The sequence below is a fragment of the Caloenas nicobarica genome, chromosome 10 (assembly GCF_036013445.1).
Source record: "Caloenas nicobarica isolate bCalNic1 chromosome 10, bCalNic1.hap1, whole genome shotgun sequence".
Classification (NCBI taxonomy): domain Eukaryota; kingdom Metazoa; phylum Chordata; class Aves; order Columbiformes; family Columbidae; genus Caloenas; species Caloenas nicobarica.
The window spans coordinates 20,198,302-20,217,018 of NC_088254.1; the positions used below are offsets into that span (position 1 = coordinate 20,198,302).

At 42.7% G+C, this 18,717-nt stretch overlaps 1 protein-coding gene across 2 annotated transcripts in view; it reads right to left on the minus strand.

The window, feature by feature from the left end:
* The window catches only part of ADAMTS17 (ADAM metallopeptidase with thrombospondin type 1 motif 17), a 183,542-nt gene that overhangs the window by 148,860 nt on the left and 15,965 nt on the right, over nt 1–18,717 (minus strand). For both annotated transcript variants that reach the window (XM_065641941.1, XM_065641942.1), the window contains exon 4: nt 8,550–8,722. In XM_065641941.1, coding sequence (XP_065498013.1) covers nt 8,550–8,722 — 173 coding nt within the window. The remainder of the gene's footprint in view (nt 1–8,549; nt 8,723–18,717) is intronic.

The following is an 18,717-nucleotide window of genomic DNA, read 5'->3' on the forward strand; positions in this document are numbered from 1 at the left end:
TGTCGGCCTTTCTTCCTCTTCACTTGTGCTCTCTTTCCTAACAATAACTTCGACCGCACTTGTATTTGCATCCATCAGCGATCTCAGAAGAGCTCAACCTAGCCAACAGCAGCAGCAAATGGATTCTAAACCAAAAAGACATCAGGCGTGCAAAAGCAGCTTTAATTTGCTTGTTTATTCAAGCTTTGTTTGCTTATTTTCTTAAATGTAGCCCAAAGAAGCCCCAGATTGATGATAGTTTGTCCTACACAGTAGGAACAATAACCTTTCCCTCTGCTAAATAATCTTGACTGGTACAAGCAGCACAACTAAAGCATTCAGAGACAACCCACCTAGAGAAGAGACAGACCCTTTCTTGTCAGAGATCTGCCTCAGCTACCTCTGTGTCCATCCCCTGCTCCGACTGCCTCCGAGGCTGAACCAGACCTTTCAATCCTGGATTCAAACAGAGACACTCGCTTCAGTGCAGTCAGACTGGCTCCTTTGCGCTGCCATCGGTACTTTAATGTGTGTACAGATAAACATTCTGTAATTTGTCTGACAGCGCAGTGCTGGGCTACAGGACTGTGGTAGTGACAGGATGCTGATTATCGCTGCGAAACAAGCCCAGGTGTATTAGCAAGAAGCGTTTCTCCCGATGGTTTAGGATAGACAGTGTGCAGAATAAGGAAGATGTGGTGCAAACAAAAGTTCATCTTCTGGCCATGTTTACGGGTTGTTTAACTACAAGGATGAATCTCTAGGTAGATGATTTATTACTGGGAAAAGGTTAGAAAGTATAATAGCTAACAATACCAACATGTTGAGGTAAATAATTTCGTAGTGAAGTTTTAAAATTTTTTCTCAGCAATGGATAGACAGTTGCCAAAAGAAGAGTAACCCTTTGTTTGTTTCACACAACTCCACACCATTTCTCAAAATTTAAAGTATGATCACAACAAGTTCAGCTGAAAAAGCTATTAATTAGCACTGCGACTTAAGATGGTCCCATTCCAGAGCTGCAGGACACTGTAAAAATATCACATTTACCCACCTGCCCCACCACGGTGTCTCCACGGCTGCAGGGCAACCTCTGCTCCGGCCCCTGGCGCACCTTGCCCTCCTCCTGCTCTGTGGGTGCTCACACAGATTTTCCCTCACACTTTTTTTCCTCGCCTACGCAGCCTTTTGTCCTTTTTTGAACACGTTGTCACAGAGGCGCTGAAGGGCTCCGCAGTGTCCTGTGGTGCGGCCATTGTGGAGCCGCCAGAACCGGCTGGAACCGGATGTGTCCAGCGCGGGGCGGCCTCAGGTCTCTCCTCAGAGAGCCCCCCCCAGCTCCCTGCAGCCAGCCGCACCCAATACACACTATCCTTTTAAATTAAAATCCAAACTGCCTCAAATCACAGTGGTTAAGGGTAGAAGGAACCCCAGTGAGAAGAGAACCAGACATTAAATGACTTGAAAATATACACGACAGAGTTCGGCACAGGTTATTCACAGCCATTTTACACAGTCACTGTTAAACCAGACCATGCAAGGTAGGTTGTGCCCAAAGGAAGCATTATCACAGAATCTGGGTGTCTTTTAAATAAAAAAATTCAAATCCACAGAACTTTCCTGCTAGGAATTGGATTTCATCATGACCGCAACCACCTTCTGCCCTTCTCACCCAGTCTACAAGGAAACCATCACCCATGGACTCTGTGTCAAAGCTGTTCAGACGCCATGTCCAATTTGTGAGCTAATGGTGCCCAGGGAGGTGGCCAAGATAACTGGGACCAGGGGAGGAGGAATGGGATTTCCCAGTGCAGATGTTCTCAAGATTTCCTGCTGTGCAGACAGTGTGTATTCACAGACGGACTCACAGACACCTCCCTCCCATTTGCAACGCTCTGGGCCACCCTCCCTCAAGCCTGCAACCGTATCACACCCTTGAGGCTGCTGTGACCACTTCCAACAGGGGAAAAGTAAAAATATTTAGGGTGTTTCAGAGCCTTTTAATAAAATAAGGCAGCTGGGAATGTGTCAGCTGCATGAAACCCGCTAACGCACTGCCGTGGAACAAAATGCAAAGGTTAATTTTTTAGGACATCACCACAGTGTCCGAGAAGAGCAACGGAGGTTCTTGGTCACTGGGCTGAAGGGAAGGGATGTGAAAAATTGTCAAGGTGACAGAAGTGTGGTCATGATCACTGGTTGCCCTGTTGCAGGTAAACTTCTATACTGTATTGGCTTACATTCTGTGAGGAGTCATCAAAAGTAAAGAGTGAGCTTTGGAAACAGAAAGAGGTATGGTAAAGAGTCTTATAAAACGGACAGAATGATGGAAGGGGAAGTGCAGAAAAACAAGAAAAAGAATGAAGCCCATCTCCAACATCTCCCCCCTTCATCTGCATTTCCCCAACAGAGCTTTACTGCACGGAATGTTCTAGAGAAAACAGAAAAGCTTGAAGTCTGAACCATCCTTCCCTGTTTGCATTACTCCTGCCTTTCTTTCTCATTATAGCTTTGACATGGAAAGGACAGAATAAATGCAGCTTTGGCATGAGCTGTCCAGGCCTGCCCCAGCATGCATAAAGCACAACCTAGACATAAGGAATTGGGCTAAAAGAGGAACTAAACCACATCAGTTTAATTTTTTTTTAATTCTCGAGAGCTTCCTCTGCAGGTGGATGGTAGGAGGGAGATGTGTGTGTTTCAGATGTTTTGGAGTTCAGAACAGCAACCCTGAGGGTAAATTGACTTTTTTTTCTTTTTTTCTTCCCTAAGTGTTGCACTCAAGCAAGAGCCTCCCCATTGCCTTGGCTGCTGGACGACATTTGGACAGCAGAAGCATTAGTCAGGTTACTGAGGTTGTCTTTCACTTGTTTTGAAAAGTGCTAGAGGATTTCTAACACCCACCTAAAGCCAAGCTTTCAAATTATCCCATTAAACATTACGAAAAAGAACACATTCGTGGCTCTTTATAAGATACAGTTGACATAACTCTTTCTCCTTAGGCTGCTGGAGCAAAAAGAGAAATCTGTAGACAGTGATCAAATATCCTTTTCCTTTACATCCCTGTTCCTATCATGAAAATTCCAGATCACAGTAAGGGAGCTGATTATCAGTGGCAGCTCTGGAGCCCTTATGTGCCAGCCCCCAATAGCACAGAGATATAAATCCATCAATGCATGCACGATAAAAATGATTTTATCTGCTCCTTCAACATAGAAAAAAAAAATTCTCATGGGAGAAATCCAAAATGAAAAATGATCTGCAGAGTGTAAAATAAGGCTTCAGAGAGTAAACCAATATTATTCCTAAAGAAAAACATAAAAATTTTCCCACTTAATGACATCCAAAAGATGACTAACTTCAAGTTACTGCTTGCTGCATGCTAATCGCATGGCTTAGCAACAGCTGCAGGAGAACTAACACATACTACAGTAACTTACCCCTGTGTGCTGTATTCTCTCACAAAAAAACAAGCTCAAAACCAAGCCACAGTTGTAATTCATTCCAAAACCCAAAAAAATGCACTTAGGGGAGAAAAAAAAAAAAACACACACAAAACCAACTCTTTTTTTTTTTAGGTTTTCAAACCACAGAAAGCAGCTTTTAAATTACTATGTTGTGGTGTTGGAAATTCAGACATCTCTGTCTCCAAATGCTCAGAGGGTCAGTCTGAGCACTTGGTTTTCAAAGTAAGCTCTGCACTCTCGCAAGGAGCCAGCATTCACAACTTGCTGTTCAGGTACTAGCTGAAACCAGTCACTCCTCATCATTAAAAACACTATGGCCATGGACAGAACTTTCCAAAGGGTCTCATTCTCATTTATCATGTGCTTCGGAATCATTTGAATCAGAGTTTTCTCCGGGAAGCTGAAAGCATAAGTCACAAAGACCAGCCACAGCAGTGCACTGGTCAGTGCAGTTTGCCTGTCTATGAGGACAGAGAATTTCCTTTTGCCTTGCTGACCATTTCTCTCAGATGAAAAGAAAACACAAGAGGAGCTGGTGGAAGAGGTGGACTTGGCAGTGCTAGGTTAACAGTTGGACTCAATGATCTTAAAGGTCTTTTCCAATCAAAACAGTTCTATGAATCTATGGTTTTATGAAACAAAAGCATAAAATTCCTGCAAGAAAGCAGCACATGCCTCATGCTTCAGAACCCACTCATGAACCAAGCCCAAAAATGGCAGATGTTGTAAGCAGATACACAGAAACACAGGGGAGAGGAAAAGAGAAGGCCAATGCACTGGTCTTCCAGTTGCTGGCTGAGAAATCTGAAGTTTAGATGAAGCCCTGAAGTGTCACAAGAACAACACGGAACTTCATAAGAAACAGAACATCCACCCAAACAGCCTCGACATGGATGAAATGCAATGAGAAATTATAGTTGCCAGATGAAGACTAACAGAAAGGGTGAGCAAAATAAGTGTGTTTTACCACAAAGGGACTTCAGTTTGGAATTTAGAGGAACTTCTAAATGCTGGCGGCTACTGAAGAAGGGCATGAACGGACGATGTGCTCAAGCCAAAGGATGCAAAGAGGAGGCAAGAACTGAAATGCAAACACTGCAACACTGTGCAAAAGCTCCATAACAAGAGAGTTTAACTCCGCAAAATAAATTGGCACCTATATTTAAGTAGCTGGTTTTGCATTTCTATAATTCTGCTGATGTCCCTCCCTATCCATGAACTGACATCCAGCAGGCTCAAACTCACTGCCTCACTGAGGCTGCAGATGTACATGGTGGTATTCGACAACTACTTTATCAGCTTACTTAACATTATCACAAAGCCATCGAATATCTCCCATTAGGAAAATCATGCTGGATAAAACACCTTGCCAGAAAAGATTTCATTTTCAAGGTAGTGATTTACAAAATGTCAACTCAAAGCCCTGGAGCCATGCTTGCTCCTACTCATGCATTACCAAGTCACTTAGAGGGAAATTCTTCTGTGATCTTAGAAAAATCTGTCTTAAAACTCCAAATATTAGTTTAGTAAATGGAAGAACTTGCATCTCTAAAATGACATGAAGAAAAAAAAAAGTACCTTTAATATGAACCTGTTATCTTCTCAGGGGATAGTCAGAACTAGAGAATATTGTTAAAAACACAGCATTTGCTATATGAAGTACTACTTGTTATTTCTGGGTTGCAGAAGGGGTTTGCTGTGTTTCTTAGCTGTTATTCTAGAGGAGGGTGGTGGGTTGTTTTTTTTTTTCCCCCCAAGATTCTCATTTACCAAAGGAGCAATAAAACAGTATTTTTGAATGCTGACTTTTTTTCCCCCTTCAGAAATTCTTGTAACACAAATAGATATTAAATACTTTAAGGCAGATCACTTTATTTAAAATGTCTATAAATATAAAATGCATTAATAAGACCTCTTAATGCTTGTTTTGTGGTTTGACAGTAAACGTAATGGCTTACAGAGAGGAGTTAAGTTAATATACCCCTGACCAGTAATGTTCTATTTGCTTAAATGCAAGCATCCAAGCCAAAATTAACATTCTGGTTCCTTTTAGAGGCAGCCCGCCATCCTGCAGTGGAGCTGAATAAGCACTGCCTAGTTTCACAGGGCAAATCCTGTCCCCCAGCTAAGACTCACAGGAGGCTGACAGCAGTCGTATCGAGGCAGGAAAAAAAGACCCCAAGCGGGCAGGAGACTTTTGTTGGTGTGGTTACACGGAGCACAACTGACCTTGCACCAGAGAAGGATGTAACAGATGTTGCCCTAAGGAGCTGGGGTTGTGCTGTTCCTCATATCAAAGTTTTACAGATGAGAAGCTACCGCACAAAGACTGACCATGCCTGGTTCAGGCACTGTCCAAGGAGTCCAGCTGAGCGAGGTTCAGCTAAGGCCTGCCTAAACCACACCACTACCTTATCTCTCATCCTGAAATATTATACATTTTCTGAATTATTCTTCAGCCTCTTTTGCTAGGATGAAAATCAGCTTCCATTATGGCAAATGGAATGTTAAAATTCCCTTTTATAGCCTCAGAATAAAGGATTTATGCAATGATGACACCTATGTGTTTGCCTATTATTTTTCCTCAGTATGTTCTGATCTTGCCAGCCACTCATAACCAGTTTCCTCAGGGAGGTAGATGCCTGAAAGACACTACGTTCCTACAAGTGTGGGAATGTAGGTGGCCAGACAAAGAGACACTCTGTCAGTGCTCCTCTGAAGGCTGAAAAGTTGACACACAAATTCAGATCCCATCAGACATCAGAAAAATCACATGGGTGAGCCTGTAGGAGCAATGACTTAACAGTGGGAAGCATTTCAGCTGGACTTTGCACCTTAAGAGATGTCAGATAAATGTTTTCCTCAGCCAAGACTCCTCTTCCATGTGCACTCTCTAGTGTCTAATAAAGGGGTGAGCTCACACTACAGCATCAGAACCTAGCTTAAAACTCCATCAGCTAAATCCATTGGAAACTAAGCTTCAATATTTGCTTAATAAATGGGTGTAGAGAACCCAACCCATCTATCAGTACCTCTCCACAGATATATATTCACACCTGGCAAGCTGATGTTACCGAGATCTTCTGCAGTACTCCTCAGCCTAGACAGACTACAGTATTCATGCCCGTCTTCTGTTTAGGACTTGGTTTGTCAGTGTACTTAACCCTAACAATCTTCACAGGCTGAAAAAGCTACACAACGTAGAGATGCACTAGTGGCTACACTGAAATAATTGACCTTTTGGCACATGGATCATCAAGACAGATGATTAGACACATGTTTTAAAAACTCTCACAGCCATAACGCCCTGTCCCAGCCCCAGCAGAACTGTTGGGCACAATGGCAGATTTTTATTGTCTCACTGATGAATCAGTGCAGAACAGATTTTAGGAGGACACCTGGGCTGCCACTGGAGAAAAATACCAAACACATCCATCACCCCTCTTGAGGTCCCAAGCATCTGACACAAGGAAGAAACTCAGCCTTGACACATACTCTACATCTGAATATGCATTTTTGTTAGATCAAAAAAATTACTTGAGAAGCAGATTTGTTCAGAGCTGAACTTATGTTCTGCCTGCTCACTGCAAATCTAGTATGTGAATTTAAAGGTGGAGAACCTTGGCTTTGAGAAGCAGGAGGTTCTTGTGCCCCCAGCAAACACATCCTCAACTGCAAGAAAGCCAGTAAGTAGACCCTGAAGTGATGGTGGCATGAATAGATTTGTTGCAAAACGACATTTCCTACAAAACCATCCAAATAGATGTAGAGAGACAATAAAGCCCTATTAAGTGACTCTTGTCACAGCATGCTAGAAGGCAAATAAAAGGTAGACGGACACAGAAAAGCCTCTTGTTAGTGGAAAAGACTAGTTAAACAAACTCCCTGCTTAATCAGCAAAGCATTTCACTACAGGAGGGATCCCTCACTCCAATGCTTGATAATGGAATACAAGAGCTCTTCAAAAGCTGTTGTCCCGTAGCCGGATTACAGACTGAGCATCCATCACTCAGCTCTTCACTGGGAAGCATGACCAGTCAATTACTATTAAGAACCGTTATTTTTTTTGCAAGCCCATTTGCTGCTCATGAACAACAACGGAGCAGTAGTCAGGAGAATGAACTCTTCCTGGATGTTACAATAGCATGGGCACAGGAACACAAGCTTCCTCCAAAACTTCCTTGTGCAAATACCTCTGGAAGGACCCCTGCCAGCTTTGACCAGAGTCTGCACTGTCCACATCCAATTTAGCAGTTCTCTTTATTAGCACTGCCAACAAGTGAGTGAGCGAGCACTCATGGTGGGAGGCTTTGTGTTCTCTTATCAGAGACGGAAGGCTTAGCTGCTAGAACAGCTAACAAATGAACACCCACACCTCATACAAGCTTGCAATTTCAAAAGGCTCTCCTTACTCCTGGCAGATTCTCTGCAGAATTTCTAGAATGCTTCTAAAGCCCACCTCCATCAACTATTCAGAGATAGGATCAGCAACACTTTACGTAGCACAAGAGGTCCTGGGGTAAAGAGAATGGGATCAGTGGGCAGTTTGGTGAGAAGTTTGCCATGTTTTCTACAGCAGCCCTTTTCGTCGTGCAAAAATCAGAGATCAAGTGTGTTTCTAACTGACTTAAAGCCAGGTTTTCTGCTGGAAATCAATATAACTGCTGGCTTCAATAATGCTTTGCCCGCTATGAAAATATCTTTTATGAAACAGATGTACCATGGAAATCTTCAGGAACCCAAGAAAAATCATGTCAGACAAGACCACCTATCCACTCTGGGATACTCTCTTCCAAGGTAAACCATAGTAGTACAAAAACCATGGTAGGAAACAACTCCTAAACAATTATGGAATATGTCCTAACTAAAAACTTGCAATTTCAGTTTCAAAAAAAGTTTTCAGTTGTGATGTCCTTGGGCAAAAACAGGGAATCACACAGATGGGGGAGAAGAGGCACACAGCACAAAACCCCAAAACCCTTGCTAATACCTCAAGGTCAAAACAGCTACCCAGTTCTGCTGCCAAGGAATCCAGCTTTAACCTACCCTGGATATGATCTGTTTACTCTTGCTTCTTCTTTTAAAAGTAAAGTGCCTACTTACCATATTCATAACTGTGAGGATGAATCTCTGGGCAGCCTCTGCACCGTGGTATTGCACCATATCAGCATCTGCCACCACCAGAGTTTCTACTGTGTACTCGTTGGTCAGTCGAATGGCGTTTCGTCTCTCCCTCCAGTCACTGGTTGATTTCATTTTCTTGTGTCTCCTCTTTTCTACAAGTCAAAATACTTATTAAGGCTGGAAGATCATAATAAAACATTTATACTCTTTTCAGCAAATATTCTTGTGCATATTCAGATTGCAATGACCTTTATTAAAGTGTCATTTTCTGATTAAAAGAAGCAACCAAGAGGTTCAATTGCAAGTACATCTGTACCTCTGTGTGCAGATTTGTATGAGACCACCAGATTACATCCAAATATGAAAAGGAGAGGAGAAGTCCAGAACAGTAAAGGATTAGCTGCAATTCAAACAGAGATGTCATGCTCTTGCAAAAATTTGAGAAATTGGAAGTCCTGCTTGTGAAAAGCATAACATTCCATTATAATGGAACAAGTGCCAATTAAAATCTGCTCAAGAAAACTTTAGGATAGGAGACTGTCCTTTGGGATGCACTCTAGACTCTGCAGGTTCTCCTTAGCCAGGGAAGCTGTAAGATATTCCCAGAGTCAGTATTTCCATCGGTTGCATTTTTACTTGCTACCAGCATTACTAGAGCAATGTAACAGAACACAAGATAGAGTCTCAATTTCTTAAAATTAAGTCAGATTGTTTTGGAACATGCATTACTGGCCAACTGCAGAAGTCTCTGGACGAAACCCAGAAGGTCAGGCTAGATAAGACCTTCTCAAGCTTTCTTTGCTCATTTATTGCTGTTGGCATGAGCACCAGCACCAGCAGCTGCAGTCACCGGCCACCTACGTGCAGAGCTCACATGCCTCGTTACTGTGGTATGTAGAGCAAAAGCAGGGGACTCCCTCGACCAGCTGATCCTTAATGAACCCAAGTTACAAGAACCTGTGGAAAGGACCCATTCTGAGGACTACAAAATGAAGCAGCATTCAGCTACGATTAACACAAAAATTAAAACACACAAGTTAAACCTCCCTTACTCCAAACTAAGAGACTAATGTATTAGTAATTTGTCCTCTGCTAAACTGAAAGGTGAAATGTGTTTCACAGCTCAAAGGCAGATGTGCAAAGCAGCTGAGACGTGAACAAAGGAGAAATTAAGTTCAGATCTGAAACTGAATCTACTTACTTCTTTGCAGTCACAAAAATACATATTCATGTTTTCAATTGTAAAATAAAAGCAAAGCAAATGAAGTCATTGAAACAAATTTACTTTGCAATAAGAAATGAACTGCCAAAGTTCACTGAAATTACATCTGCCTACTGCTCAGCCTGCAATATACTGACACTGGTATTAATGCCCATTTCTTCCAACGAAAAAGGGAGCAGAACACACAATAGGCCCTGAAACAGCATAAGCACAACATTCAGTGCTAAAGTGACATGGGATAGACCATAATGGATGACCACGCAGTTACCTCTTATGTCACACTACATATGAGCATTTCCCAGAGCAGAGAATCCCTTTTTAATTTTCTATAGAACTAACCTGAGACCCTGTCTTAGCAAAGCACCGTTCTGCAGCAGGCAGATCTGAGTTAGTGTTTACTGTCTTTCCACAGTTGTTTACCAGCTCCCTTAACATAATTCAGCTTGAATTTCCCTTCTTTCCCAGGCTGATAAATATACTCAGCCAGACCATCAGTTTTCCCTGACCAACCCTCATGTATTCAACTCCAGGTGATAAACTCCACCAGCTCTAAGGCCCCAAAGCCCACCAGAAGTGGAGTCCCTGCCTTCTGCTCATTCCCACATTTTCTGTCTTGTCAACACGCACATTTGCACATGCTCATCCCATATCCCCATTCTGAGTAGTCCAGCAGTCATCCAGTATTGCTCTGCACACCCTTTTCTGCCCAAGGCATCAACTGTCAACACTGGGTACATATTTTAAACTGAGAAAGCAACCATGAAATTCGATTTGAATCTTTCAAAAAAGATTTTGGAACTATCCCCCCTGGGTCTAAAAAGACAGACAGGGGCCCATGGACAAGCAAAAAATGAAAACCTGGGGTGCTCATAAATAACGGAAGGTACACGCCAGCAGCAGAGATGAAAATAACCAAATTTTGAGGCTTGTTTTCACAAGGACTGCAGGACAGCTACAAAAAAAGTGCATGATCATGACAAAGCTGCCTCAGAGCACATCTGTGTGTTTTTAAGTGCTGTGGAAAGGCAATAAAATAAAATGGAGCAACCACAGCAGAAAGAAGGAAAGATGAATGCACCTTCGATTTGCCAACTATGAAATGGAAGTGACTTCAAATGTCTGTGAAAAAGCTCACGTTTGTTTGTTTATTCACTTTATTCCATTCATCCACCCATCCCTCCCTCTGCACAGTCATCCATCTTTAGCTGCAGTGCTTTCAAGGTTGTCATTTAAATATCAAAGGGGAAAAAAAATAATCAGAGAAAAAGGAAGTGAAGGCAAATTATTTTAGAAAGAACATGGACCTTTTGGGTCTTGCTGCTAGCAATCAGAACCTCCCTGCAAGTTACAGCACTTTCCCATCAAATTCCTATTTGGGTAACTCCCTAATAAATTAAAAGTTTCCAGTTGGTAGCAATCTCCTACCTATACAGGAGTTGCTTTTATGGGGGGGCTAGGTCTAAATTGGAGAGGTCTGGGTCTGGCATTGAATGAGCTGTGTAAACAGGCTTACGTAGAAGAAAATAAATTCAGAGTACTCTGGGTTTTCACTTCAAAAATCTCATTTTTGGTAGAAAAGAAGCTGCTTGTGTCAGAGGAGTCATCCACTACGCCAGACTGTACCTTGCATTTTGTGGAGAAGAGGCCATGCCGTGCTCACTTGCCATGAGATTGCCCGGCGTGGTCCCTGCTCCGGAGGCAGATGAAGGAGCTGGCGAGGCTTTGCCGATTCCACTCAGCGCCTCTTTGCAGAAGGCAGCTGTACAAAACTCTAAAAGGTGTGATTTCTGGAGAGCAGCAGCGTAAAGGGACTCCTGGCAAATTGCTGGGTAGTCTTGGTTCACACGAAGCCTCTGGCCCCCATCCCTCCATGAGCTTTACTTGAAGCTGTGGACTGGCTGCTTTCCACTGGGTGGTGGGGATGAGAAGTTGTGTGTGGAAAACCACCACCCCACAGGCCTGCCTAGAAACATGGCCAAAGTGACCTCACTGCTCTCATCCTCTCCCTCACATTCGCTAAGTGTAAACTTACCGAGCACTTAAAACAGGCAACATGTAATGGACTCAAGGGAGCCTACAAAGAGCTCAGGTGGTCACCAATGAAACACAACAGAAGAAGGGAGAGCAACACAAACTACTTGAACAGAAGTGTCGTGAGTCATCATCCTCCTCCTTTTTTCTTCTCCTTTCCCTTTTTATGTTCGCAGCTCCTCTACAGGGTAACTCTCCTTTATTCTTTTTGTCCTTGCAGACGGATACTTAGAGTGGTCTCTATTTGCATCTTCCTACCTGCCACACACACAAACAATTTTCCAGCGTAATCAAGCACCTGGAGAAAATACACAACTACTCATTTGCATGGATGAACCATCACAAGCAGAACAGAAGAAATACACACATCCCATATTGTAGACATCTGATGAAGCAGAGAAAAAGATCCAAAACCAATGGCAAAAATCCTCATTAACTGCATCTGCAACTCACACCTGAGGTGAGTCAACTTTATGGAGGTATCAAAAACTGCCCCCATTTCTAGAGCCTCACTTCAGAAACAAGCCAGCACAGAGAAGTCTCACTCCTGCCTCGTGTGATTTATGGACTATGGGCAGAGAATCCCTCCACGAGTGCATGAAACTCCAAACTAAAATAAACATCGGCCATTAAAGCAAGGATTAAATGCTTGGTGGATTCTTTATTTGAACAAACTGATGTTACAAATTTTGTGGTGCAGATGTTAAGTGTTAGTGTGAAGGCATGAGAGGCCATAAAACATGGGCAGGAGCCTGTCATAGGAGTTTACATTGCGGGGAACATACATAACCAAACTGCACGCTATTTTAGGAGTCAGGTGTTCCCCGCTTAAGAGGTCAGACAATTTCATGTGAAATACGAGCTGAAACAGTCAATCTACAACACAGCACGTATATGCTGCGGGTGACTAGGCGCAAAGGACATTACTCTTTTGCCAGTCACTTTTGACAGTGTGTTACACAGTCTACCTGGCCAAAAATTCCACAAAATTCAGGACTATTATGTGATGGGAGAAGGGTGGTACACCCCCAGATCCTCATATCACATTCTGCAGTCCAGCAGCCTTTGCAATCTTCCTGACAATGGCAAAAAAATACAGTCTGTGCTGCCATCAGAAGCACAACAGAGCTCTGCTGAAGCCTCAGTAGAAAACTCCCGATGTTCAGTGCTTTTTATGGCAGCTCAACAGATGTACAATTCCAAAGCAACCGCCCCAAATGACCTTTTCCTATTACACACCAAAAGCCCCGTCTAGCACTGTCTGCTTTTTGGCACATTCTTGCTGTAACTGCAGAGTCCCCTCCTACTCCTCCTCCCTCCCTTCCAACAGTATTTCCCAGACTCATCTGAAAAGCAACCTCTTCTCCTTTAGCCTTCCACTTTTTTTCCTCCCTAATCTTTCCCTTTGTAATTTTAGCTACCTCATTCTAGTTAAACCTACTGAAAGTTCCTGGATGCAGTTCAATGAAAGCCACAAATAAAATTAATATTGCTGAATCCTTTACGCAAGGCCAGATTTCTCCCTAGAAGCTCTTTTCTATTGCTGCCTTAAAAATCCTCTCCAGTTCTTCCTCAGAAGACCTTTGCTAACTTCTCTCCACCCATGACCCCTTTAACATCTCCCTATATCCTCACACAGAGCGCTGACTCTATTTTCTTTTATGCTGTTACTTCAGCATCTTAAAAAGGAGGATGCACGTGGGGCAAACAGCCAACATTAGTTTTCCCTGTGCCCCAGGAGTTCCTAGAAAATCTTTCACTGGCGCTCCCATCAGGTGGGTTTTATTAGTTTCAATTAAAAATAAAAATCATCACCTCTGCAAAGCAAAAGAGAAAGAAAAAGGAGATTCTGCACACAAGCCAAGCCTAGAAATTAAAGAAAGGAATTTCTTGAGGTGTATGCTTACTAGTTAACCTGAAAGCATATGTCAACCATATGAAGGGCTAGTTTGCTGCATTATTACAGGGACAAGATCCCACAAAGTTACCGTGGTACTAGATGTAAGATACAAATGCCTCTCAAAAGGCTAACAGTTCTGTGTTTGAACAATCAGTTTACTGTAGCAATGTCTCTTACACATCGCTGTTTAATCTAGAAAATCATTGCTACTTAACCTAAAAACTACACTAATTAAAAACAAAAAATTCGAATCTAGTTTAATGGCTTGATTTCATGTCAAATCAAGAAGGCGAGGTGTAAGGCAGAACCCAGGAAGGAAGTGAAACAGCAAGTGGAAGTTAACCAGCAGCATTTATGTCCCAAGACCAGAGCAAAAGCAAAACCTGAACAGAATACAGGCAGGCTTCCTTCTTAGTTTGAATTAAGATCAAGGGATGGTGAGCTGAAACACGGAGAGTGCTTATTATTTAAAAAACACATCAAGAGAAACATGCTATGGTTAAATCAGTCTACTCCTCATGTTTGGATCTGACAGCAGAGATCCTTCCAAACTGTTTATTGAACATCATCTTTCAAAAGACTGACTGCACAGATGGCACCACCACGGCGGATGCCCACAAGCTGTACGGGTCAGCAGCCTCGTTTGCTCAGCCTAGGGATCAAGTTGCTCATGGTTAGAAGTTGCAAGACAAATCTGAACAGGTTTAGAGCTCTGAGACTTCCAGGATGAGGACATATGCTAACACAGCCTGAGCTAAAGGAGATCACAGGACGGCTCAGAGCTGTGAGATCACCACATGCACATAAAAAAGTCCAGTTCAAAGTTCATGGACACCACCAGAAACATCCCTTCACTGCCTCCTGTGTGCTTTACATCCAAAGCTCTGTGCATTGGTTACCTTGCAGCTGCAGCTTTCATCCATACAACAACAGAGAGGTTCTTGTCAGACCAGACACAAGCAAGGACTGAGGAAAGAAACTAAGAAAAATAGACATTATCGGAGCTACTGCCACAGCCAGCACTTCCCAACCTGTTTCCAGCCACGAGAACACGGAGCCCCCTTCACCTTTGTCAGGACACTGCAAAAAATCATCCCTGTGCACTGGACTTTTATACCTCCATCAAAAGCTTGGGATTTCAGATTCACCACCGCCAGCTGCTGCCAGTGGGTAGCCTGAAGCTCAGGGATTAAAAATGCTTGCTCACTCAAATCACACCCGACTGCAGACTAAGAAGTGTCTTCTCATTTTTAAAGCCTTGTCCTACAAAATGGTTATGCACCTCCAATTTCTTTCTGACTAGAATGGCAGACAGAATCATGCAGGATGTAGCAAAAAAATCACTGCATAGCAGAATGATCCATTGCTCCCTAATCCACCTCCCCAAAACGTTATTTATTTTTTCACATGGCCACTTTCATACCAAATCACAAGTTCATGACTATTTGTCTGGCACAGCAGCAAACAAGAACTTGAGACCAAAGTCACGAACTCTTTCCTGCATCTCAAAACACCATGGAGATTTTATTGCAAGGATTGTTATCCAAGTTAGTCTGTGGCTTGGACACATAGTTAAAAACTTATTCTCCTGCAAAACACACTCAGTCATCAACATAACACATCAGAACTCTGTCTTTAATGGCAGGCCTGAGAGACACCACAGGATTAGCACTATGATTCTCTATTCACTAACTGGTTCAGTTTGGCAGCAGGATTTCAAAGACTGCCACCTCCTGATCTATGTGCACTGATCATCTCCTTTTTAAAGGTCACTTTCATTGTAGGCTTTCCATCCAGCTAGAAAAAAGGACTCATGTACGTGAGACAGAGAAGACAATTTAATGGTGCAGAAAGCAGGGACAGTGAGCATGGCTTAATGGTAAGACTGTTAAAGTGGGAACGGAAATACCTGCTCTGCCACTCCCTCTTAGCCTCTGTGCCTCAGCTTCTCATCCTATATTTGATTTGCCCTGTTACTAGCTGTAAATTCTCTGAAGGAGAATTAAATTCTTTTCTTTGTGACAGACACGCAAAGGTTTCACCTTGCTTGGGGCCACGGGAGAAGATCCTGTAACACGAATACAATTATGTCCAAGTGATAAGGAGTGATGTACATAAGACTCTGAACTCAGACTCCTCGGTTTTAATTGCTGAAACTCTGCTGATCTGAGAACAATCACAAAGCACAGTCCTAATCACTTCAGAGCTTTAGAGACTACAAAACACTTGGCTGCAGTTCAAAACTAGCATCATTGGCCTCCAGGTTTATTTTATTTTAATGAATCTTTAGCGAACGTGCTTAGTTTGCAAAGAATGTTTTTACAACTGCCAGCCTTACCAACTCATCCTGGGCTTTGGCAGCTGAACTCCAGTCGCTTCTACTGAGGTTGGGAGAGCTCAAGGACTCACCAAACCAGAGGCTCCTCACCTACAGTCTGGCCTCACCATGACACCTGTACCTTGAGAGAGGTGGCACACACCTTGAAACTGGCCAATTTACTTCTGGTGGTGAAGAAAGAAGTAGTGTAATAGTTATTTTCAATCCCTGATGTATACAGACATGTCAAACTACACAGGGAACAGATCAGCCAAGAAATGAACTGGCAGTTTAAAGAGCAACTTTCAGATCCAAAGGCTCTTGGTACTACTGCCAGCTCAGAGTTAGTAGCCCTAATTTGCAAATAAAGCAACTGTTTGAGAGTTAGCGGTTATAGTCTAAATGACCTCTAATTTTCTGCGCCTTCAGTCTTGGGTTCACGTTTTGAGACACCCATGACTGATCACTCATAATTCCAAACTACCTCAAAAGAAAGCTTAGAGCTTTCGAATAGCGGCAAAACCTGCCCCAAAGTGTTCCTGTCTTGGCCATACAAATATGTAGCTGCACAACACTTGGTAGCTCTTGTAAGTAAGATCCTAAGTGATCTGCTGACAATCAAAGGTCAAACAACATTAGGAGTTGAGGCCAACAAAGTCCCCATCCCCAACTCTTGGCTCTAACCCTGTGCTGTGTTTTATGACAACACAGAAAAAACAAAGACACCTAAAATGTAAATGATGGGCTCTAGTCTCCTTGAGGCCACCTGTCTGCCCTTCTAGCCAGAACAACCACTGGAATACCCGTGAAAATCCCGAGACAAGACAGCATGCACTAGACAACGTAGCTCATTGCCACCTGCCAGTTTAGGTTTCGTTAGGTTCCAGTGGAAACTGGCACTGAGTTTTATTAGGAACCAAGTGAAGGAGCAGGACAGCTCTTTTGCATGCAGCTGCTCTGGGAGGGCAAGAAATCCATACGCTACACATATTTGCGTGTCCTCTTTCGTCTCTTTTGCACCTTGACAGTAGAGGATGAAGAAACTGGAGTCCCTCCTGCTCCGCGTTATCCACGCTGAGGGCTTCATCCAGAACAGACTGGCAATAAAACTTCACTTGCCACATGCGATCGAAAAGGAAACTTCTGAAAGGTAAACTGCTCCAAAAGGCTGCTGTTTATCAGCCATAAGGAAACAATCACACACTTACAGGGAAAAATCCAGACTCCCTGTTCGGAAGACCAGGGAACTGGAGAAACCAAGGGATTTATCCACACAAGTGAGACACATTCCCATGGGCAAAGTGCTGAATTTCAGGTACAGGGAATACTTGTGTGCTTGCAAACACTTAATCACATTACATCTTCTGTATAGCCCATTGTTGAAATCCTTGCTTTAATTCTTCAACAGATGCTTCCTAATATGGACTAATACAGGTTGCATTACATCTCTCTATTTTTAGTGCACATGTTTTTTGGCCATAACAACTGCTATTTCAGGCCAAGTCAAACCTACAGAGAAAATGCAGCTAAGAGACAATGATTAAGAATAGGGAAGTGCAACGTAGCAGTAACGTGTGTAGCATTTATACCTGTTCGGGGAAAGCATTCCCTACATTCGATACCTGCATGCTAGCGCTTCTTTAAATTATTACCAGGTTTGATCAATTGTTAAAACAGGTTGAGAAGTAACTTTACAGAGAAGCAACATGTAGTTATTTTGTGAATTAAAATGTTGACCTTCCTGGTTTTTCACTATCTGCTTTTTTTGCATTAAATGAAAACTGGTTCATTTAAACTGACAAAAGGGTTTAAAGCAAACTCGCATTTAAGAGTGATTTATGAGGTCTATATCATAAACATGAAATAACAACTTTCCCTCCAAAGACAAGCTGCTCTCCCTCATGCTTCCAGACTGTACTTTATATCAAAACCCTTCTATGTAAGGGGACTTTAATACATCACTGGAGACCTTTGGAAAAGTTAACACAGACCTTACTTCTCCCAAAAAAACAGAAAGTTTTATGACATGGTTAGAAGAGATCCCTGTGCTTTTATAACATAGTTTGATTCTGTCTTAAACATTGATATTTTCTCTCACCAAGAATAAAGTAAACATTTTTCCCATCCATAGACTCTGTTGGCTTAGCAAACGTGCAAAATATGTGACCAGATCTCAGCAAATTTGTTAAACTACTATTGTAGTTAACATAACTATATCCATTTACTGCAGCTGAGGGTGTGATGTATATTGTCATGTGGAAGCAACTTTACTGTATATATCACAAGGTTGCAGAGAGACAGGGCAATGGAAGAAGCCCTATCTCAGGTGTTTTCTACCCCCATTCTTAGCTACAGGAGATGGTACAGTTCCCTGTAGTCATCTCTGGTCTGACCATTTCCCCTCTGCCATGAGCTCTTCGTACACGGTCTGAGGTCGGTGGGAATCACAGATACTGCCAAAACATACATCAGCCCTCCAGCACCCACACATCAGTCCTCCAGTAACGTCTCGTCCCCACAAATAAATCGAGAAGCCTATTCATGGGGATCTAGGCTGAACCTGAGGGCACCGCAAAAATCCTGTATGATGTATTAAAAGAGACTGCTTTCTCTCCCCACCTGGCTCATCTGTAGATAAATTCTTACTTATTTGTATTAAAAACTGCAAACAAAACTC